Here is a 22,554-nt window from a genome sequence, read left to right as displayed (position 1 = left end):
AAATTAACCTGCAGGAAAAAGAGGGTGAGGAAGGCAGGGATTCAGCCCGGGAGCAGGCAGGTGGCATACCGGAGATCTGGGGTCTGCAAGCAGGGAGGGAGAGGAGGAGGCTTCTCCCTGGGAGGAAGAGCAGATCCCTGTACTGGGGTGCTGTGAGGGAAGGTGCAGGTCCTGCTGCATATATAAGCAGGACCTATAGGGTCCACAAAGATGAAGGACACATACGCATGGGGGACAGGTCGGATACCAGACTCGTTCCCGGCAATGCTGAGTGCACAGCTCACCCCGGCAGAACAGCCAGGGCTTCCCTGCATGGAAATGAGCAGGGAGAAAAAGAAAAAAGGTCAGCACAGAGGGCTGATGGAGGGGCTCACGGCTCACTCAGCGAGGGTTAAACATGTTAAAATGTTAAACAAGCTGTTTCTGCCCCTTGCATCCCCAAAACTCAGCAGTGCCAGGCTGCCGGGGGCACCGCCAGCCTCACAGCCCCGCTCCTGCGCCCCTGCAGGTGCTTTGGGGGCACTCACAGATGGGAGTGGGAATGGGGAGAGCACTTCAGGAGATGAAATTTCCACGGGCGTTACGGCCAAAGGGTTTTGTTTGCCTGGCAGGAGCCGGGACCTGTTGCTGTTTGTGCTCCGTGCAGAAGGGATGACGGCAGCCCCGCTGTGATTGGCATCGTAATCAATCCAAATATTCTGCTGACTGCTCTGCCTCCTTCTGCAGCGACATATTTCACTCCAGCCTGGACATGTTTATGAAGCAAAGCCCGTGTTGTGATAAGATTATTGTTTCTACCCAGCTGATGTATTTGCTCCTGTGAAGCGCAGGCCAGAACCCAGCCGCCAGCACTGCCATCTCTCGCAGTTTTACTGCAAGTGTTGCAGTGTTTTATGTTTTATTTCAGGTCTCAGAGCCTGGGTAGGAGTCCTTACAGGAGAACCCCAATTGCCCTGCTCTTGGGATGAGCTAGTTTGCAGATGAAGGCAAACACCTGGAAGGGAGGCTGTCTTATTGGGGCACAGCTGCTGAAATGGGGGAATAGGAAGAGTTTTCTCCTCCTCGCAGCAGGATTGGTGCTGCCGGCTGCTGAAACAGGCAGCAAATCTCACTGATATTACACTGCATACTTGACCTCCCTGGCTTTAAATAATTTCACCTTAAAACAGTCATAAAAGAGCTATTTAAAGGCGGGAGTAAAGCTGGCTATATTTCAGCATTGATTTTCTGCCAACACGCTGTGCTTCCTGTAACATAAACTTCGGTGATCTTTCAATAACCTCGCCCTTCTCGGGGCTCACCCCGGCTGTGGTGGTGGAGCACGGAGCTGCGATGGGCACAGCACGGTCCATGGACCACTGGGTGCATGGAGCATGGTTCCAGGATGGGCACAGCATGGTCCTTGGCTCAGTGGGTGCATGGAGCATGGTTTCAGGGTGGGCACAGCACGGTCTGAGCCTCACCTTCTCGGTTCAGCGGAGGCGAGGCACCCTGCAGGCTGGGCACTGCATTGCTCCAGAGGTGAGGGCACCGAAGAGAAAGGGTTTGTGGAAAGGGCTCTGGCAGGAGCTGGAGCCTTGAAGCCAGGGGATTTGGGGCTGAGCTGCTCTTCAGCAAGCTCCCATTGTCCCCCGGTGACTCTTGGGGCAGTCTGACTGCTTCAGGTCTGCGCAGTGCCCGCAGTGCAGAGCTTAAGGGCTGAGACTGAGAGAAGAATTATGATGCTTAAACAGCAGGATCTTCAAAGTTTTTCAAGGAGCTACGGAGTCCTTTTAAACAACTTTATCTCTTAATTCAGAAGTCTGTTTGAATAACCCCAAATTAGATCAGTATGGAAGGACTGGAAGATGATCTCCTAACCACCAACAAAGAGCAGCAATTCCTTTCCATTCAACTCAATTATCCCCTGGCTCAGTCTTGGAGAAACAGCCATGATTGCTTTTCTGCCAGCTCCTGGCTGGCAAGTTAATAACATTGCATCCTGCGCTTGATGCACCAGAGGATTTTGCAATTACTCCTGAAGAATTTCCCTGGAAGGAAAGAGCTTGGGGAGGGGCGCGGGGGGACGGGCAGGGGTTGGGAGGTGAGGTGCCTGCGCGGTTTCGTGTCAGTCCCCAAACCCCAGCCCTTGCTCCATCCTGTTTGGATGCTGCAGGACAGGCAGGTGCCGGGCACCGCGGGGCTGTGCAGGATGGGCGCTGCAGCAGGGGACATTGGGGGCTGCCCTCCTTCCTTCCACTGCTAGCGGAGCTTGTACACTGCTGGGAACAGTCCCAGGTAGTGATCGTGCTGCAACCTGCGGCTGCGAGGAGCCCCGGGGATGTTTCATGCAGCCCTCCGTCAGCAGGTGGAAGGGGACGAGCGGCTGCTGGAGCTGCTCCGGATTTCGGGGGCAGAGCCGGAGCTGGGTCCCACGGGGGCACATCCACGGCTGGTGCTCCTCGTTAGGGGCTGCAGAGCCTCGTTAGCTGCTGCATGCTCTGCGGCCCTATGGGTCCCTCTGCTGCAGCAGGGAGGTCGGTAGGCGGGGACCTTGGTTACCAGCAGAAAATCTAAATAAATAAACGGGTAAATTTAAATTAGTAGGTAAATGTAAATAAACAAGTTAAACAAGATAAATAAAATAGGCAGTGTAAATGAAAATAAATAAAATGAACAGTATAAATAATCACATTAAGCAATGTAAATTGAGTGAAGAAATAAACTGTAAATTCCATTTACAAATACATGTTTCCAGCCCTCCTGGCTGCCGGTGCAGCACCACCTGTGCGCCCCTGCAAGGTTCCCAGTCCCTAAGGCAAAGGAACAACAAATCGGGGTGGTGCCAGCTGGGGTTCTTTTAACGTTCAGCTGCTAACGTGAGAAATCTGGTGTTTGGGGGCAGTCTGAAATCCGATTTTCATGCAGCAGTGCTGTGCTCAGCGCTCTGCATTTGGGCTCTGGTGTCTGCCTCCGCCTGGTTCTGGCTCCCCCCCTCCAGGACCCCAAGAGGAGGGGACATTTTAGGATTTGGCTTTGGCTGCAGTTAATAAAATGCCATGTGCTTTTTACCTCTTAACATGTTCTCCAGCTCGTCTGACAACGGCATTTCACAGGATGGATAAATCCTGTCCCTGGCTGTAAAAAACAGCGCCGCAGTGCAAATGGGAGCAGTGATGGCAGCCGGACCTCAGGATGTCAGGAAACCCTCGCCAACCCAAACCCTGTAATCTCTCCTTAAGTACCTCTGTAATGAGAGGATTAGCCGGGGGCTCCTCGGCTCTCCAGGCGTGGTGGCTAATCCTGCAAAATCCAATCCTGCCCATGCTGATGCCGGCGACCTCCTGCATCTCCCACCCCGCTCCGTGCGGGTGGGCTGGATGCTGCTCGCCTGCCTGCCCCGGGCAAGGATGCTCCTCGGTCCGCATGCTAGCACGTGGCTCTTAATGACCTGCTCACACGTTTGCTAAGCCCTGTGAGCTGGTGATCAATGGTGGTCAGGAGTGGGAGCATCCACATGGGGCAGCTCCCATCAGACCAAAGCCGCAGGCAACCCCAAAGCAGCTTCAAGCCCTTGTCCCCAGCCCCTGGTACCAATGGGGCACCCATGGGATGCGTCTCCAGCACCATCCCCAGCCACTGCCCAGGGCAGTCAGGACCCAGAAATGGGACCCTGCTGCTTCCAGGGTCCTCACTCTGCAATTAATGCAATTAGCCCTGCCCAATTAACCCTGCCCCTTCGCCCCCAGACCAGCAGCAGCAGCACGAGACCTTCCCTTTAGGCACTGCCTAAAGCTTGGCTGGTCCCAGCACCGTGATTATTTTTAATGATGTGCAAATTTGCTTAGGAGCTATCAGCCCGAGGTCGGAAGCTCCGTGGTGGGACCCAGTGTGTGTTTGCCCCGGGGTGGGAGCTGTGCTGCAGCTCAGCACCGCTCTGTTTGCACAGCAGCACAGCGATGCCCCTGGCATGCCGGGGCTCTGCCGCGCTCGGACTCGCGGGATCGATTTCAGCCTGCATGTCTGTGCAGCAGCAGCCAGATATATTGCACTTGTGGGGCCGAGTACAGAGCTCTATTATTCATACTCCGGCTCTAAGTTATAGCAGTTTTTGTGTCAAATGTACCAATTCCTGCAGCTTTAATGGAGTTGGCCTCTGCACCCCTCTCCAAGTGGCAGCTGGTGTTTTCTACCCACATCAGTTGTACCTATGAGGAAAAAATATCAATGCTCCCATGGCTGCTGCTTTCAGAAGCGAGTTAAAGGCCGGGGAGGTTTCCTGACTCCTCCAGCATCCGGGCTGGATGGAGCCCCTGGGGTCCCCCTGTGCCCCAACACACCCGCTGCGCACAGAGCCCATGTGAACTTGGGCTCAGAGCTCAGCCTTTGGTCTGTAATTGAATCAGATGCTTTAAAACACGCAATGATCCCTCAGAAAAGGAAATTCTCCTGGCTGCCCCTGTAAACCACTGTGCCTGTAAACAACTGGCAATCTGCCTGCCTCCTAATTTTTTTAACTAATTACCTCTCGTTATCTCACATCAGGCCAGTAGCCAACGTGTCAGTAAATGATTAATATAATGCACACAGCAACACAAAACTGCATCCTTCATTCACCACCAGAATTATCCTATTTGCCCTCTTATTATCTAGCTCAATAAAATGGGAAGAAAAGCAGGAAATGGGCGCCTCCCGTTGACCCAGCAGCTGGGTGGGCCTGAGAGCACCAGGGGATGGTCTCGGGGGGGGACCTGGTCCTGTGCCACACTGCGGGCGATGATGGAGCAGCCCCTCCAGCCTGACCCAAGGCTGTCCTGCAGCCGTCAGAGCACGGTGAGGAGGTTTTATCCCCGTGCATGTCCCCAAAAAGCCACTCAGAGGGTGCAGAGGGGATGCTGAGCCCGGCTGCTGTGTGGCTGGATGAAGTGCTCCATCCGTGCCGGTGGCACCGTGGACACGAGCAGGTCCCTGCAGAGCAGCAGCCACTTGCTGGGCGCGCACACCCCGACACCATTAGTACCCTGATAATGCTGCACTAATTGCCTGTATGGATGATAACCCAGGATTAGTGCTCTGCCGGCAGCAGCGCTGGAGCAGCGGCTCCCCGGTGAGCGCGAGCGGCTCCCCAGGAGCCGACAGCCGCGTCCCATTATCCAGCCATCAGCCCCATTCACTTGGGCTTTCATGGGCTGTGTGCACTGAGCCAATAAATTAAATTGTAGTGGCTTCATCAATATTAAGCTAGGTGATGCTCAAAAGAGCCTGAGCAGAGGCATCAAGCTCTCTTGAAAAAAATCAGGCCGGATTGTTAACCCTGAGTTTGTCCCGCAGGCCGGGACGTCCCTGCCAGCCGCCCTGCAGGGATGGGGCAAAATTTGCAGGCAGGGCTCTTCCCCTGCTGGGTCGCTGGCAGGGTCAGCAGAGATGGTGCCAGGAAGGGCTGGCACACGTCGGGTTCTAAAAAATGCAAAGGGCAGGCAGGGGGGGAGCACAAGGACGAAGAGAAAGTGCCACTTTTCCCCCGAACCAACGTGTCAGTGCCACACGCAGCCCTTGTGCTCACTTCTGTAGCCTTTACAGATTTGTTTTGCAGTGGTAGCCACTGCTTTAAGTGCAATCCAAGGACAGCAAAGCCAAACTTATCCCCGGCAGGTTTCATCCCTGGTGTTTGTGGTGGCCCCGAGCCAAAAGGGGCTGCGGGGTCCGGGCGAGCGGTGTCACCACCTGGTGTGTGCATGCACTCGGGGCCAGCAGCGTGGTTCTCTGCCCCTTCCTGCAGCCCCTGTCCTGCACACACCGATACCAGGCCATGTCCCGTGCACATCACTCCCCTCCCTCCTGGGTTTCTGGGCCCTGCAGCCCAATTCTGCAGGGCTCCCCCTGTCCCCCTGCTCCGTTCCCGGCCCCTCGCCGCCCGCAGCAAGGGCAGGCAAGCTCTTGCACTGAAGAAGTATTCAGCACTGACACCTTTTAATTCCCCAAATGATTAACTTTCAGCGGATTAGAGCTAGGATGGCTATTTAATTAACAGCCACGTCAAGCTTGCTTATGAGTCATTAAAAAAAAAAAAAAAAGAAAAACACCCCAGTGATTGACTTGTTAATACAGAAGAAATCAATTAGATTTTTTTTTTCCCTCCTCTGAAGTTTTTGGCTTCGGCCAAAAGGATGGAGGAAGAAAGGATGCTGGGACTCAGCCGGGCTTTATTCTTTGCAGAGGAGATTGCAGGCACGGCCTCATACCGGGGTTTGCAGTGGTTCCCAGGAGGCAGGGGCTGCAGCGTGCCCTGGGTGCAGCAAACCCAGCACGGGGCCGGCGGCAGGGCAGGGACCCTGACACTGCCCAGCTCTGCTCGGGGGCTGGATCCGGGGTCTCCCCCTCCTCCCACATCCCTTTCCCAACACCTGTCCCGGCTGTCGGGCTCTGTTTAGGTGCAGGGATGCAGAGGGGTGGGAGGGCTGGAGCTGGGCAGCAGCGGGGCAGATTCGGCGCGAGAGAGCGAGGGCAGCCCGGGGGGCAGAGAGGGCTGCTTGCAGCTCAGGAGCTGGGATTTTTTATTCCAGTGCTTCCAAGGGGCAGCAGACCGAATCTAGAGGCGGCAGTGGCGGGGAGCTAATAGGAGTCACGTTGAAAATGTATCCTGCAATTTGCTAAGTTAATGATTACACGGGGAAAAAAAATTGCACAGCACCTGCGAGCAGGAGGCAGAGGCCGGAGCTGGGCCGGAGCTTTCTGCGCGGAGATGCGGGGAAAAGATCCTGAAATTTGGGGGCAGAGAGGAACCAGCAGAGACTGGGAGCTGGCGGCCACGCAGGGACATGGCACCAGGGCAGGAGTTCAAGGGGGTTTAAGGGCTTTGAGTTAGCACAAGGCAGTGGGGATGGATGGATGTGGGCTCCCCAGGGGTTAAATCCCCTCCCTGCACACCGCTGCAAGCTGCTGTCTGCCAGCCTGACTTTGTGCACAGGAACTCTGATTGCTCAAATTGTAGATTGCCTCTTGACATTAATTACTATGTAAATCCAGCAGATTAACATTGTCAGATGATGAGTGGCAAGTTTCACTTGCAGCCAGTCTCCCGGCAGCTCAGCTGTTGCATAAGTTGCCATAGCAATTTTTTTTTTTCTCTTGGAAAAAAATGATAATAAAATAAACCAAAACAAAACGGCGACAGCCTTGCTTTGCCACCCGAACGTTGGCGCTTTGCAGGGCTGCACGTGCCCACGTGCCCTGATTTAATGAAAGGTCAGAGCTGGTCCTGACCAGTCCCAGGGGTGTAAAGCACTGCGAGCACACACAGGGCTGCTCCTGGGGCTTGGTGCATGAATGACCGGGGTGGGGAAGCTCCTGAATGCTGCACAGCCCTTGGGCACATATCCTGGTGTGCCAGGAAGGGCTGCGGTGATGGTAATGGTGGTGGTGATGATGGTGATGGTGATGGCACGGAGCCTACAGGGCGATCGGGGATCCTCTTTGTGTTGAAGAGCTGCGGCTGCCCTTTCACGGCCACTTGAGGAGGAGATTTGATTTTGTTATCTCAGTCTCCAAAACCAAACTAAAAAAAAAAAAATAAGGAAAGTGAAAAATAAAAGAAGGCTCCCTTTTCACATGAGATTAAAAATGCATGAGCAGAATTAAGCAGGGCTGCTCGCTGCAGAGCAAGGCTTTGAAGGGGAGCCGCAAAGCTCTCTAAATAAATTGATAAAATGCCTCAGATCTCAGGTCAGGAGCAGAGCAGGCTCCAGCTTCAAACCCCACCAAAGCCGGGGGTGCTTTGAGCCCCCCATGCCCCCGCAGGCAACAACCCCAGGGCAAGCGGCGGGGCCGTGGCACCCAGCACTGCTGCTGGGTCAGGGTCTGCCCTGCCCCGGGGCATCGGGGCTGTGCCGTGCCCGAGCTGCTGCTCTTATCCCGGGCTAAATCCTGCTGAAACCCCCCTGCACCATGAACTGACCCCAAATGAAACGCAGGGGCTGCCCACGAGAGTCGCCTGGGTGAGCTCAGCACCAGGGACCCGGTGCCCAGCCCCATCTCCTGGGCTCAGAAGAGGCCCCAGCTCCCGCGGGGCTGCAGGGATATCGGGATCCCGCTAAATATCAGGATCTCACCGTTAAATATCGGGATCTCATTAACACAAGCCAATCCATTAGCTCTAATTACCGCTCCTGTTGAGGAGAGGCGCCCTCGTTAGAGCTGCCTGATGCCGAGGCGGGCTCAGGAGGCAGGAGGGGAGGCCGGGGCTCTCCAGCTGCCCATGGCCCTGCTCAGCACTGTGATGTGGGGCACAGCGATGTGGGGCCCTGTCCCCCAGCCCCACACTAATGGGGCCACGCTGATCCCACAACCAGCACATCCCCAGCAGGACGTCGCACCTGAAAGGTTGTTCTTCGCTTTTCAGAGGCCAGGACACGCTTCGCATCCACACCACACTTCTAAAAATACCAGGCGTGCTGCCCCGGCTTCCTTCTAATGACAGCTGAGGAGCGACATCTGTATCATCACAGAGGAGAAATAAATTCCTCCTTGCCCCCAGAGAAGGCTGATTATTTTACTGGCAAGCCACATTAAAAAATGCCTGGTGACACAAAGCAACATTAATGTCGGGAAATGGCAGCACGGCGCCTCCGGAGAGCCCCGTGCTGTCACCCTGATTAAATGCCTGCGTCTCCCCCCACATCCAGCGCCCGTCAGCATCCACGCCGGAGCTGCTCCCCCCTGACCCAGGGCTTTCCGAAGCAGAGAGATCCCAAAACCGGCCCCGCTGTCCTGCAGACCTGTCCCAAAGGGGACCGCGGCCAGGAGACATCCCGCAGCGATGCAGAGGAAGGCAGCTTGCAGGGTGGGATGAAAACGTGCCAAACGATGTAGGTTTGACTTTGCATTTCTCATTTCCAACTTTCATGGGGAGGCCTGGACCTCACTCTGCGCTTCCAGGAGCTCCAGATGTGCCCACGACAACCTTTGGTACCAGGAGCAAGAGCCCCAGCCGTGTCCCTCCCCAGCACCGCAGGGTCAGCATCACCCAGATACGAGCATGTGCTTTGTGCTGCCATCACCTGCAAGTGCCTGCACCAGACAGGAATTGTGGCAAACCAGCAGAAGCAAGAGGCAGGGATTAACATTTTAATCCAGGACTTTCCATGCAAGTGCTGGCATTGCCCCGAATCGCTCCCACCTCGCGCTGTCCCTTCAGGTCCCCTGGCACGGCGGTCACCGCAGGCAGCAGCCGCCTCAAACGTGGGCTCCCCAGAAGCAAGTTAAAGTAGGATGCCAGCCATTAAGGGCTCGTTAATATTTATGAAATAATTAATAGATGCACCTACGTTCTTTAATAACTCCTTGAAAACCGTGCTACGAAGCGCAGTCTGCTCAGCGGAGGTAGCCGCGTTCCGCAGCCCGGCAGATCAGAGCACGGAGGGGCCGTTAATTATGCATTAAACACACACGTCTGTGTTACACAAAGTGAGGAAAAATAAAGGCTTTTAATTTAAGGAATAATGAGGCGAGTTCTGCTACCTGGAGGCTGGTTTTAAAGCAAACGCTGCTTCAGCAGCTCAGCTCCGAGCGAAACGTTCAGGCAGGGAATGTGCAAGCTCCAAAGTGGTGTGGATTTCCCTCTTTTGGGGGGATTTTGTGCCCACCAAGGCAGAGTGGGGATGGCACCAGGGCTCCCCACTGCTGGCTGTGCACTCACACAGGCACACACGTGCATGTGCACGGGCTTCCCAGGAGCTCTAGGGGGGTAGCACCTGCCTGGGACCTCCAAAATTTGGCCCTGGGGCTGCACAGCCCTGGAGCCCTTCCCAGAAGCGAGCGGCACTCTACCCGAACAGCGAGCTGGGTTTTCAATTTTCTGAAAGATTATGTTTTCATCCTAAAAGATGTTGTCTCCTGCTTTTTGACCTGAATAAACTGAAAGATAATAGAAAGCAGATGAAATATATATCTGTGTTAATCCTCCGCAGAGAGAGCTTCGAGCGGCTCCCAGGTGCTGCAGCAGGATGGATCCGGCGCGCTCGGATGGCAAACTTTATCTGGGTCACTTCCACCCCGATTTAATAGGATTAAGTGCCCCGCAATGCCACATGTCCCCAGGCAGAGATGAGACAAAAGGTCTGGACAGACAGATGGACATCATGCGGCCAGGACGTGCAGGGGGGTCGCTGCTTTCCCCTGCCAGGGTCCCAGATCCAAGCGGGGTCCAGCAGCAAGCAGCAGCCGCCTCCTTCAATGCCCGCGAGAGGAAGAAATGGGATTGAGAGGAGGCAAATGGAGTTCCCCGGAATGGATGTACATTTTCATTATACTTATACGCTGAGTAATTGGTGGTAATACAAGAGATATGGGCAGTATCATTACAGACCAGGCTGTGCTGGAGATGTATTATCATCATCTGTCATTATCCGGGCTTCCTTGTGGCTGCTAAACTTGTAGAACATGATTTTAATAACCCTGGAAGGCAAGAATCATTTTTCTTTTGTCACTTAACAACTTGGCCTCATTCACTGATACCTTTAAATATGAAGGGGGGGATTAATTTCTAGAGGAGGAAATGCAGACCTGGGTGTTTTCTCCTCTCCTCATGCGCAGAGGTGCCCCAGCCAAGCCTGGCAGCTTTCAAGGAAACTGCAGGTGATGGGGGGGACTGCGGCGAGCTGGGGGGGCACAGAGCAGCGGGGTGAGGCCGTGCCAGACATGGGGACGCCCCCGAGCATCCTGCTGAGAAGCACAGAGCAAAGCGCCAGCACCAGCAGTGCAGCTCTGGGTTGGAGAGGCTGCTGGAAAGCACAGCAACTCTTTTAGTGGTTTTTTTAGGGATCCCTATTTAGGGATTTTTTTAGGGATCCCTTTTTAGGGATTTTTAGGGATCCCTATTTAGGGATTTTTTTAGGGATTTTTTTTTTTGGGATCAGCCTCGTGGCAGGGCCTCGATGGGTGCCCGGCACATCCCCATGCCTTAGGGTCCTCCTGGCCCCAGGGAGCTGCTCCCTTCCCGGCACAGCGCCCTGCAGCACCCAGCACGTGGCTGTGGTGGCAGCGGTGACAGCAGTGACAGCAGTGGCAGGAGGTGACTCGTGGCTGGTGCAGACGCTGGCCAGGTTAGCGAGCTCGAGGGGGTTTCATTCATCGCTTCCCTTAGCTGTGGAAAAAGCCAGCAGCAGGAGATGGACAAATCAAATTACAAGGCAGCTAATGAAAATAATGGGGAATAAAGTACTTCTGGAGGCTGCTTGGTTGGATTCCCATTTCCATGTGTCACTGGATTTAAATCGGTGATGTTTATAGCCCTCCAGAAGCAGTCGTTTAATTGCCCTTTGTGATTAGCACGAGGCAATGGGCCGTGGGTTTCCTGCTCCCGCGGACCCGGGCGCTGGGCGGCTGCAGCAGGAGCTGGGGGCTCTGATCCAGTCCTGGTGCTGGATGCTGGGCACCAGCTTGGTCCCGGCCTGCTTCCCACCCCTACCCCGGGCACGCTGCTGGGGGCTGCATCAGCAGCAGCACGGTCAGACCCAACCAAAATTTCATGTTCGTGCAGCGGGGTGTGGGATCTCCTGGGCAGATGCTGCCCCGTTTCCATGTCAGCCACTTGCCTGGGCTAACGACCTCGTTCTGCGGCTATTGGCTGTGAGTAAATAATCTCCAGATATATTTTTCTCCTGATAAAAGCCGATTTTTTTCTTTCTATTATTGTCAGGGGTGTTTATTAGAGCAGAAAAATAATAGCGCTGTGCTCGCAGCCCGATTGCCGGGAAGCGCCGCGGCGGCTGCTCCCAGATGTGCCGCGGGGGCCAGGGGGAGATGGGGGACACGGGGGGGCAGACGTCCCCTGCCCCGCTGCGTCCCCAGGGAGGGTTTTCCAGCAATGGAGAAGGGAGGAGAGGCTCTGCACATCTTGTAGAGAAAAGGAGTGGGGATTTTCATGGGGATGGAAAGGGGGAATCTGGGCAGGGGGGTGAGGATGAAGCAGGGAAGGGGCTCAGCTGCCGGGCAGGGGACGTTCCTCTGCCATCTGGGCATCAGACCCAGAAATTTAGGGACACACATTTTATATTCCCTCACCCTGCATCCCAGAGGTACTCCAGGAGCTTGCCTGCCCCTGGGCATCACCCCCCGCTCCTGGCCCCCCGATAAACACAGGGACCCCCCCGGCACCGTTTCCCCGTGCCGGCAGCGTGCGCGTGGCTCCAGCTCCTCCACATCCTTTTGGCATCTCACAGATTAAGGAAGAAGGATGGCAGGCGGCCCCGCCGCCCCGTCCTCCCCCTCCCCGTGCCCACCAGGGACTGCCCGCATCCCGGCAACATGGAAAATTAATAGTCCTGCCTCATTAATTACAGTAATGTGTCAGGAGCCTTGTTCAAGGTCAGCCTCCTGGACCCCGCGCAATCAATTCGCTCCCAATTTGCATTCGTGTGGCTGGTGAGGAACTAGGGTAGCGGAGGCAGAAAGCGGCTGCGGTACAGGCGACGGGGACCAGAGCCCCCCAGCACCGTGGTGCTGAGCCCCACGGGGGTCCGGGTGCCTCAGGACCCCCCCGTACGGCCACCGCTGCCGTCAGCAGCCGCGGGGTGACCTCAGGAGCTGCCAGCCCCAGCCCGGAGCAGAGCCGTCTCTGACTCACGCTACAGTTTCCGTCGTTGGAAGGGGCTGGAGGTAATCTGAGCGTTTTGCAAATAACGCGGCGTGTTAAGAAACAAAGTGTTCCTCGCAGAGATGTTCAAAGCGCCGGGGACGGGGACAGGGACAGGGACAGGCAGTGCCCCTCTCCGAAAGGCCAGCGCAGATCCGGCCTGACGCAAATCACAACAGGAAGGTGAACAGGAGTAAAGCCTGGGGAAGCCATCCCTTAACCAAATCAGGAGGGGTCGTTAGCACCGCTAATTACACAGATTGCTCAGAAGTGGGGAAAAGGTTGTGTGGGGAAACTGAGGCAGGGGCAGGGGAGCAGATGAGGCCCCGCCTGTGCCAGCAGCCCCCGGGCGAGGGTCCCCGACCCCCCCAGGACCCTGCAGCAAGGCGCGGCCGGGGACTCTGCTGGGCTGAGCGCCGGGGTTTGTTTGAATTAATCACATCGGGAGGCAATTAAACAGCTCCACTGATCCGTTAGAGGCTGCACCAGCTTTGCACTTAGATCTCACATCTCACACGGCTGGCAATGTTTTATTTTTCCAGGGAATGCAAAGAAGAAAGGAGAAATCTCTTTAGGGAGGCCGGTTCTTGCTGACAGCTGAGCCGACGCAAGCCGGTAACATCCTTTACTTTGCCTAATGGCAGTGATCCACCCGGCAGGGATTTAATCAGAGGGGCTGGTGAAATGCCTGAGGACATCCCACCGGCACATCAGCGCGGGGCTTGGCTCGGGGCTGCCCCTGTGCCCCTACCCCATGCGCAGTGGGGTCACTGCTGGCCCCACCGCCCTGTGCCGTGCTTGGAGCCCATCAGCAGTGCCTGGATCCGTTCCTTTCTGCCACCTCCAGCACTGTGGGTGGTGCCCAGGGTGGCTCTGAGAGGTGCCACCAGCCCTCGGTCCCCATCCCATGTGCTGTGACCGAGGAAAAGCCCCGCAGTGCTGCTGCTGCTTCCCCTCCCCGCCTCCCCACCTGCTGCCTCGTGCCACGGGCTGGCAGCCCCCTGCCCACCGCCCACCCGCAGGCAGCCTGGTACTGGCCCCAAGCACCCTCGTGTCCCCAAAGTGGGCTCCCTGCTCTGTCCTGCACCCTTCCCGGTGTCAGCACCCACGTCTGCACCGCTGCAGGTGGGTCCCAGAGCCCTGCGTGACACCCCTGGCTCTCATCCGCTCCCTCCACGTCCTCCTGTCCCCCTCCCGAGGCCATGGGGACGTCACGGCACCGCTCGTCCTCCTGTCCCACCCACGGGACGGGGTCCGTGGGCTTGTGAGAGTGACTCAGAGCCGGAGGGGAACTGAGAGAGCTGCCGTGGGACGCATCCACCCCTTCCACCCATCCCACATCAAACCCTCTCCCTGCGGAAGGGGGGAGAAAGGAGCCCAGGGGCAGGCACCCGGGGGTGCTCAGCCCCACGGACACCCGTGGGGACACCCAGCTGTGGTTCCGTGCCCGGCAGCGGGCAGGGCAGAGCTTGTTTTTGCCCAGTTCTGTGTTTACAGCTTTCGCCATCCCTCGCCGGTTCCCACGGAGATGCCCACGTCGCCATAGCTACCGGCACCGATATTCCTGCTCTCAGCAGTAAACAGCCTGCAAAGAAGATTTCCGTGGTCAAATACTGGGGGTTGCTACACCCGAGGGGAATGTTGCAAGGGCCCCCCTCCTGCCCCGCTGCGGGAAACGGCCCCTGTGGGGCTTCACTGGGTACCAGCTGGAGACGGGGACGGAGCCCCCGAGCGTCCGGTCCCAGGGGGATGCACACGTCTGGGTGCCCACCAAGGAGCTCGGTTGGGCTTTTCCCCATTTGTGTGCACTTCTCGGTTGAAATCTTGCCTGAGGGGCTGGAGACTGGGTGCTGGGACCTGGGGCGGGGAGATTCAGGGAACGGACCCATGCTCAGGTTTGGGATCTGCAAGGTGCGACGGCCACAGCCTGGCCAGCTCCATCCTGCGAGAGGTCTGGCTCCACGGGAGATGCTGGGGCTGCGCCTCCCACCCCTGGCCGCCCGCATTTTGGGCAACATCGGCGTGGGGGTCACGCTCCCACGGCCCCAGTCTCAGCATCCCCTGCCCCGCGGTCGGGCTGTTTGCAGCAGGGGTTGCGTGAGCGCTGAGTGAGGCAGCGCTGACGGCAAGACGTGTGCTACAAATCCCGTAGTAAACACCCATTTGCACAACAGCCGCCGCCGTTGCGAAGGCTGCAGTGCGTGGCGGGTTGGGCAATCCCCTGTTTACCCCGCGGGACGCGGGTTTCCCCGGGGAGCCGATGGCTCCCTGCCTCGGGCAGCAGTGCCCGCAGAGCCACTCGGCAGCCAGGCAGCACCCAGGGCGAGGTGCTGCTGGAAAACGCCGCTCCAGCACCCCAAAACCGTGTCCCCATCCATTCCCCCATGCCGTGTCCCTCTCCGCAGCCCCAGCCGGGAGATGGTGGTGCTGGAGCGGGGAGGGCGGGGAGGCCGGGTGCTGCTCCCCGGCGCTGGATGCGTGCGTGCCGCCGGGCTCTTTCCTTCCTGCAGCGAGCGAGGCAGTCCAGCCTTCAGGGAAGTGTTTTGCAATCACCTTCTTCAGAGAGTCGCAGCAATTAACGGCGCTGGTTTTGAGGAACTAACGGTGAAAGCAGCATGTTGGCAAACGGGCTGAGCGCGGGGAGCCGCCGGGAGCCGGAGGCCGGCGCTGGGAGCGGGCGGTGACGGCGGCCAGACGGAGAGGTAGGGATGGGGCGCGGGGTGCTGGGGTCCCCTCGGCCACGGGTGGCTCTGCTGTCCCCTGCCATCCCCAGCCACGTGTGCCAGGGGGCCACAGTGCCCCAGGCTGGCTGCTTTCCTACCGCCCACGCAGGACATCAGAGCAGGGGGAGAGGCGCTGAGAGCACTCAGTGCCGGGTGCTGGGATGGGGCAGGTGCCCAGCACCAGGGGGATGAGGCTGGGACAGGGCGCGGGGAGAGCTGGCACCGGGACCCCTCCACAGTCACAGGATGCAGTGCAAGAAGTGCAGGGAGAGGGTTCAGGCAGCACCCCGAGGCCCTGCAGGCTTGGCCAGCCCTGCTGCATCGCCTTCATTCATTTGTTTCCCTGTTTCAGCTTATCTCTGCTGCCTGAAACCCCAGCTCTAACCCCTGCTCAAACCACAAATCTCTCCCCAGCAGGGGCTGAAGATACCCGATACAAGATCAGCCCGTGGTGCAGCGAAGCACAGGGCATTTGTGCCCCGGAGTGCCGGCGCCGAGACCTGGTGAGCGTGGTCTGTCGGTGGGGAGATCCAAAGTGACTCCTGCAGCAGCACAGGCTGAGCCCGGGGACGGATGTGTCAGTGCTGCAGGGGGGCAGCTGTGGGTGATGCCAAAGGGACATCGTCCTCCAGGAACAATCCACGGCCGTCACGGGCTCCTCTATCCCTCCTCACCCCGAGCCCCTTCCCAACTCGCTGCGTCTCCGTTCCAGGTGATGCCAAACCCACGGAGCAGACCATGGCCAGGCGCGGTGCGGGGACGCCCTTGCTGCTGCGGCTCTCCCTGCTCCTGCTCCTCCGCCTGGGCGGTGAGTGGGGACCCAGCCCCGTGCCCCCAGAGTCCCCAAGGTGCCCGGTGCCCATCCCACCAGCTGGGGGTGTGCCAGGGACAGGAGCACCGGCAGGATGGGGCCCAGCACGGCTGTGAAAGGCTTGCCCAACGCCCGGCTCTTCCCCTCCGGAGGCTGCGGGGCCCCTCTCAGGAAAGGAGCCCTGCTCCTGCCCTGCCTCGGTGCCGGGGGGCTGAGACGGCTTTGTCACGGCCGTGCCCAGGCTGTGACACGCTCTCCCCGCCTGCAGGGACCCTCGGCTGTGCCTCGGTGGACGTGGGCTCGCCCGTCGTGCTGCTGGGGTCGGCCGTCACGGCGTCCTGCAGCGTGCGCAGCAGGCTGTGCCGCGGGCTGGAGGGCAGGCAGGTCCGGATCTCCTGGATGCTGGACAACGAGACGGTGGCCGGGAGCCAGTGCTGCGGCGCGGGGGACACCGAGGTGTCCAACCTGACCCTGGCCCAGTTCAACCGCACGCAGGCCAAGCTGTGGTGCTGGGTGGAGTGGAACGGGACCAAGCAGCGGGTCGGCCTGGCCGAGATCCGGGCGGGCTGTAAGTCCACCATGCACGTGTCTCCCCCCGAGGTGCTGCCGTCGCCGCGCGCTCCCAGCCAGGCAGAGATGCTCGGGGTGGCCGCGGCTTCTCCACGCCCGAGACGGGGCATTTTGCCCAGCTCCTCTCCTGGCTGCTCTCTCCTAGACCCCCCTGCCAAGCCCTCCAACCTCAGCTGCCTGCTGAACCTCAGCGACTACGGGCTGACGTGCCGCTGGGAGCCGGGAGCCGACAGCCACCTCCCCACCAGCGTCGCGCTCAAGTGCTCCACGTAAGCCCTGCCGGGGGACACCATCCCCATCCCTTCCCTTCGGCTGCATATCCCAGCCCTCTCCCCACCAACCCAGCCCGTCCTCCGCCCCCTGAGCCCACCCCTCTCCCCCCGCAGGAGCAGAGCCCCGGCGGTGACGGGCTGCACCCCGCAAGGTGGCCTCAGCCACTGCACGGTGCCGCGGCGGCTGCTGCAGCTGTACCGGCAGATGGAGATCTGGGTGGCCGCCTCCAACGCGCTGGGCACGGCCGAGTCCGAGCACCTCCGCATCGACCCCATGGACGTCGGTGAGTGACGGCCGCCGCCGCCCTCCCCGCGCACAAACGAGGGCCTGGGGAGACTAATTATCGGTGAGAGAGGGATATTAGAGCGCTGTTAGAGCGTGTCAGGCTCCCGGGTCGTATTTTACAGGCAGGTTGCCGTGATAAATGGCTTGCCGGGATGAATAGGTGCCAGCGCCACGTTACAGAGCTGTGCGGCGTGTGCCGGCGGGTTATGAGCCGTCGGTTGACCTGCTGCACTCTACAGCTCTCTCCAGCAATTGATTACCCATTTATTCAGGAGGTCCATTAATAATGTATCTGGCTCCCATCAACTATTTATAACAGGAACCTTCCCAGACATGGCGAGGCGTCCTGCTGGGGACGGGCTGTCAGCAAACCAGCCCAGCTGCCCCGCTCGGAGTGGGTCCTTGCCCCCATACAGACACGGACCTGCCGCCTTCCTGGGCTGTGCACCAATCCTGCACCCCTCGGGGTGCTTCTCTCCCCTGTAGGAGTTAGCACAGCCCGTGGTGTACGCCGGTGCTGGCGCCGTGCTCCTGGGCATCGTCCCCGTGTCCCAGAGTGGAGTGGGCAGAGCCGGTGGAGACAGGGGGTAGCCCCTGCCCATGGCGGGGCCAGTTGCAAAACTTTTGGTTCGTGAAGAAAAAGATGAATTTCCCCAGGCTTTCCCCGTGTGCTGCAGGTTGCTTGCACCTCATTGCACTCCTGCCCCTTCTCACAAAGTCCTGTCCAAAACGTTTTGGGGAGGATCCTTCCCTGTTCCTCACCCCGACCTCAGCACAAGCCGCAGCCCCGCTGGGGTTCGAGGCGTTGATAACAACAGCCCCGTGCCAGGATGCGGCCCCGGCACAGCCCCACGGGCACCCCCAGCTCCCCCAACTCTCCCTGCAGCCCAGCTGGACCCCCCAGCCCTGCGGAGCATCCAGTCCGTGCCCCCCCAGACTGACTGTGTCGCCCTGGCCTGGGCGGTGGCGCCGAGCAGCGCGCACATGGAGCTGCGGTGCGAGCTGCGCTACCGGCCCCCCGAGGACCCCGCCTGGGCGCTGGTGAGTGCTGCTGGGGGCAGCGGGGCCCTGGGGACTGCAGGAACCAGGATCCCCCCCGCCCTGCTCCGAGCTCAGCCGGGGTTTGTGCCCTGCTTTCTGCACCCTTGGGCACATCCAGGGGCAGGTTGCAGCCCCCGGGTCCCTCCCAGGAGGGATGCAGCAGCAGCATTTTGCCTGCGGTGCCATCGTAGTGGCTCCCTGCCTTCAAAATCCCAGGGCAGCGCTATGGGGCCGGACCCGAGCCTGGTCCTGAGCCCAGCCAGAGCAGCTCCCTCTTTTCCCCTCCTTGGAGGGGGAAGATGATGACGGGACGCGTGCGGTGACCTGGGAAGGGGACAGCAGCGTGCCCCTCACGTGCGCACACCAGCACCCAGCTCCCGGGGCTGTACCCCCACAGCTGGATGGGGTTTGGAGGCAGGAACCAGCGCTGACCCTGCTCCGGCTGCCCCCAGGTCACCGGCATCGTCGGCCAGGCCGGCACGGCGCAGTGCTGTGGGCTCCTCTTCGGGACGCGTTACCTCTTCCAGATGCGCTGCCGGCGGCACTCGGCGCGCGGCCACTGGAGCGAGTGGAGCGCGGCCAGGAACCACACCACCCATGAGAAAGGTGGGCGCAGAGACGTCCGGGGGGGCCCTGCACACCCCCTGGGCAGCGTGGCTGCAAGGACACTGCCACACTCACCCCTGTCCCGCTGCAGCCCCCGCGGGGAAGCTGGATGCTTGGTGGAGCACGCGGCCGGACCCGGCGGGCAGGAGGATGGAGGTGCAGCTGCGGTGGAAGGTGAGCGCACGTGGGGAGAGGTGGGGAGCACAGGGCATCTCCTTCGGGACAGAGCCCCCCCTGTAAGCCCCATCTGCGCCCAGGCCCCGCGGCAACGGGAGGCAAACGGGCGTTTGCTGGGGTACCGCGTGGCTCTGGGGCCCAGGAGGAGAGGCAGGGAGCCCCCGACTGTCTGCAACACCTCTGACACCCACTGCGACTTCACCGCCCCGGCGGGGACCAGGAGGCTCTACCTCTCAGCCTACAACGCCGCCGGCGAGTCGGCAGCGACCGAGGTCGTGCTCCTGGAGAGGAAAGGTGAGGGTCTGATGAAAGAGCAGCTCTCGTGGGCTGAAAGCTTCCCCCTCGCAGGGGTTTGGGTGGCATTTTTAACGTGGCTGCAGCCCCGAGGGAGGGTGAGCACCCATGGGGCTCCCAGAGAGGCTCCCCACGAGGCTCAAAGCCTGCGTGGGCACCCAGGCAGCATGCAGGGGCACAGGGGGCTCTCGGCTGCAGGGAGCAGGGCCGGGCTGCTCCCCTCTGCCCTCAGCCCCGCTGGCTGTCCCCACGCAGGTCAGCCCCTGGCTGGGCTCCGGGCCGTACCTGGAGGCGAGCGCAGCCTCTGGGTGCGCTGGGAGGCACCCACGGCCCCGGTGGCCGCCTACGTGCTGGAGTGGCAGCGGGTGGCCTCGGAGCCCGGCCGCTGCAGTGCCTGCTGGCAGATGGAGCGCAACGGGGCCGCCACCGCCTCCCTCATCCATGGTAAGTGGGGGAATCCGGTGGGGTCCGGGGGGATCCCGGCCCTCCTGGCTGGCTGTGCAGGGTTTTGTGTCGCAGGGTCTGTCCTGTGCCTGTGGCTGGGGCTCCCAGCATCAACCCCTGCCCAGAGCCCACGCCACACGCTCCCTCCCTGCTCTGCATCGGCTCCCCTGGGGCTGGCACAACCGGGGGGGCTCAGCAGACCCCCAACCCGCAGCCCCCCTCTGCTCTCCGTTGCAGACGGCATCGAGCCCTTCCAGCAGTACAACATCTCGGTGTGCCCCCTCTACAAGGATGCCGTCGGGACGCCTGCCCACACAGCAGCCTACTCCAGGCAGAAGGGTGCGTGTGTTCCCAGCACCTCCCCTCGGGGCCCACCTTGGTCCCCTTGTGCCCCTAATTTAGGGGCTGTGCAGGGGCTCAGCCCACCGGCTGGGATTTGGCTTGCTGTGGCTGCACCGAGCCTCCCAGGGCACAGAGGCAGCAGCTCAGCACCGTGCTGAGTCACTTGTCCTGCTCCGTTCCAGCACCATCCCACGCCCCGAAGCTGCACCTGAAGAGCATCAGCAAGTCCCACGCGGAGCTCTGCTGGGACTCGGTGGCCGTTGAGCTGCAGAACGGCTTCATCACCAACTACACCATCTTCTGGGCCAACAGCACCGCCGAGGTGGCCAGTGAGTCCCGTCCCCGTGCCCTGCCCCACCTCGGCTGTGCTGTGCAGGGTGTCAGCAGCCCCTGGCCCTGCTCAGATGGATATGGACCCAAGGGGCTTTAATCTACCTGTTTTAGTGGGAGCTGTCCCTGCCCATGGCACTGGGGTTGGAACTGGGTGGGCTTTAAGGTCTCTTCCAACCCAAACCCTCCCATGATTTTATTGTTCTGCCGTCCCCCTCTCCCTGCTGGAGCCCAGCCCTGCCGGGCAGCCCTCGGTCAGGCTGTGCAGGGCGCAGGGCACGGCCAAGCCGCGGAGCTGCCCCAGGCCTTCCAACAGCCCCTGTGCCTCTGCAGGTGCCGTTGTGAACTCCTCTTTCAATTCCTTCATCATCCGGGACCTGAAGCCATCAACCCTCTACAAAGTGCACATCATGGCATCCACGGTCGGCGGCAGCACCAACAGCACCAGCCTCACCCTGGTGACCATGGTGCTAGGTGAGGCACGGCCGCGTGGGGCTTTGGGGACGCTGGAGGGGTGTGAGGGCACCCACCAGAGCCAGGTCCTGCCCCAAACTAGCCCCATCACTGTCCCCCCCAGTCTGCAAGGGGCACTTCTTGCCGTGACCCCGTCCCCTGCCTGCTTTCCAGATGACATTGAAATCCAGATCCTCTTCCTGACCCTGGGGCTGATCTTTGTCCTGCTCATAGTCCTGCTGATCTGCTTCCAGAAGAACGGGAGGTGAGCGCCGAGAGCCCCGCTGTGGGGTCAGGACCGGGGTCTGCACAGGGCTGGAGCTGCCCTTGTCCCTGGCTGTCAGAGGGGCTGAAGGCAGGGAGGGGACGGCTCCATCCTGATGCCGAGCCCCAGCCCCACAGCAGCCAGCTCCTGGGCGCTGTGCTGACCCCCTCGTTCTGTCACCCCTAGGGTGAAGCAGCAGTTCTGGCCCAGCGTCCCCGACCCGGCCAACAGCAGCCTGGGCAAATGGGTGCCGGTGGAGCTGCAGCAGGTGAGACCTCTGGTGCCTCCCCTGCACAATGCTGGGGGAAGACACAAGAGGGGACCCTGCAAATATGGCCATGCCACCAACACGCTGTTCCTCCAGGAGCTTCCGCAAGTCCCCGGTGTGAGGGAGCCCGGACTGGCGACCATTTCTACTGTCACGGTGCTGGAAAGAGCGGCAGGGAAGCAGGCGCCCGTTTGGGGCAAGGATCCCCCTGCAGAGACCGCCATTGCCTTCCCCGGGGTGTCCCAGCCCTACGTGCAGCAGGACGGCCCCGGCAGGGCCGCAGGGACAGGCACTTGCTCCTACGGGAGCGGCGAGACCGTGCAGTACGCGCAGGTGGCAGGGGATGGCTACAAGGGCCAGCAGCACGTCCCGTGTCGCCTCTACCTCCGCTCCAGCTCCACGCAGCCCCTGCTTTTCGACCGCAGCCCCAGCCCCAAGCCCTACGAGAACCTGTGGTTCCATGGGGCCACCCCCAGCCACGGCTGCCAGGGGTCCGGGGGCTTCCTGGAGGAGCCGCTCATTGACTTCCCCCTGCTGCAGGGCCTGCAGATCAGCGGGGCCGAGGAGCTCCATGACTTCCAGCGGTGTTAACGGCGTGATCCCATTAAGGGACTGAATGCCCCAGACCAACCCCTGCTCCGTGATTCCCCCCTGTGCCCCCCAAGCTGGGCACGGAGCCTCCCTCCTGCTGCCCCCCAAGGGCCTGCAGCCCCCAGGGGTGCTCTGTGGGGATCCTGGGCTTGTCCCTTTTGCTTTCCCATCCCCTTTTGCTTTCCCATCCCCTTTGCTCTCCCCTCCTGTCCCCCTGCCTCCCAAGCTGGGCACGGAGCCCCCTCCTGCTGCCCCCCATGGGCCTGCAGCCCCGGGGGGTGCTATGTGAGGACCGTGGGCCTGTCCCTTTTGCTTTCCCACCCCCTTCACTCCCCTGTCCCCTTTGCTCTCCCGTCCCCCTGCCCCTGTCCCCCCCCACGACCCCCACAGCCTGGCTGTGTGGCACGGGCATGCCCCTCACTGCAGAGCAGCCCTGGCCGGGGGGCTCCCGGTGCTGCGTGCTCGCCTCCC

At 60.3% G+C, this 22,554-nt stretch overlaps 1 protein-coding gene across 1 annotated transcript; it reads left to right on the top strand.

Moving 5' to 3' along the window:
• The first annotated feature begins 16,071 nt into the window (after positions 1-16,071).
• Positions 16,072-22,083, top strand: CSF3R (colony stimulating factor 3 receptor). The gene is made up of 15 exons (XM_035562064.1): positions 16,072-16,141; positions 16,413-16,712; positions 16,860-16,983; positions 17,101-17,270; positions 18,159-18,313; positions 18,766-18,919; positions 19,011-19,093; positions 19,177-19,390; positions 19,646-19,834; positions 20,072-20,173; positions 20,359-20,505; positions 20,840-20,980; positions 21,134-21,224; positions 21,411-21,492; positions 21,589-22,083. Exons 1-15 carry the CDS (start codon positions 16,072-16,074, stop codon positions 22,081-22,083), a joined length of 2,517 nt encoding a protein of 838 aa, XP_035417957.1.
• Positions 22,084-22,554: the final 471 nt, after the last annotated feature.

Source organism: Cygnus atratus, chromosome 23 (assembly GCF_013377495.2).
Source record: "Cygnus atratus isolate AKBS03 ecotype Queensland, Australia chromosome 23, CAtr_DNAZoo_HiC_assembly, whole genome shotgun sequence".
Lineage (NCBI taxonomy): Eukaryota > Metazoa > Chordata > Aves > Anseriformes > Anatidae > Cygnus > Cygnus atratus.
The sequence above is the reverse complement of the archived record's forward strand: the minus strand, read 5'-3'. Positions and strand labels throughout refer to the sequence as shown.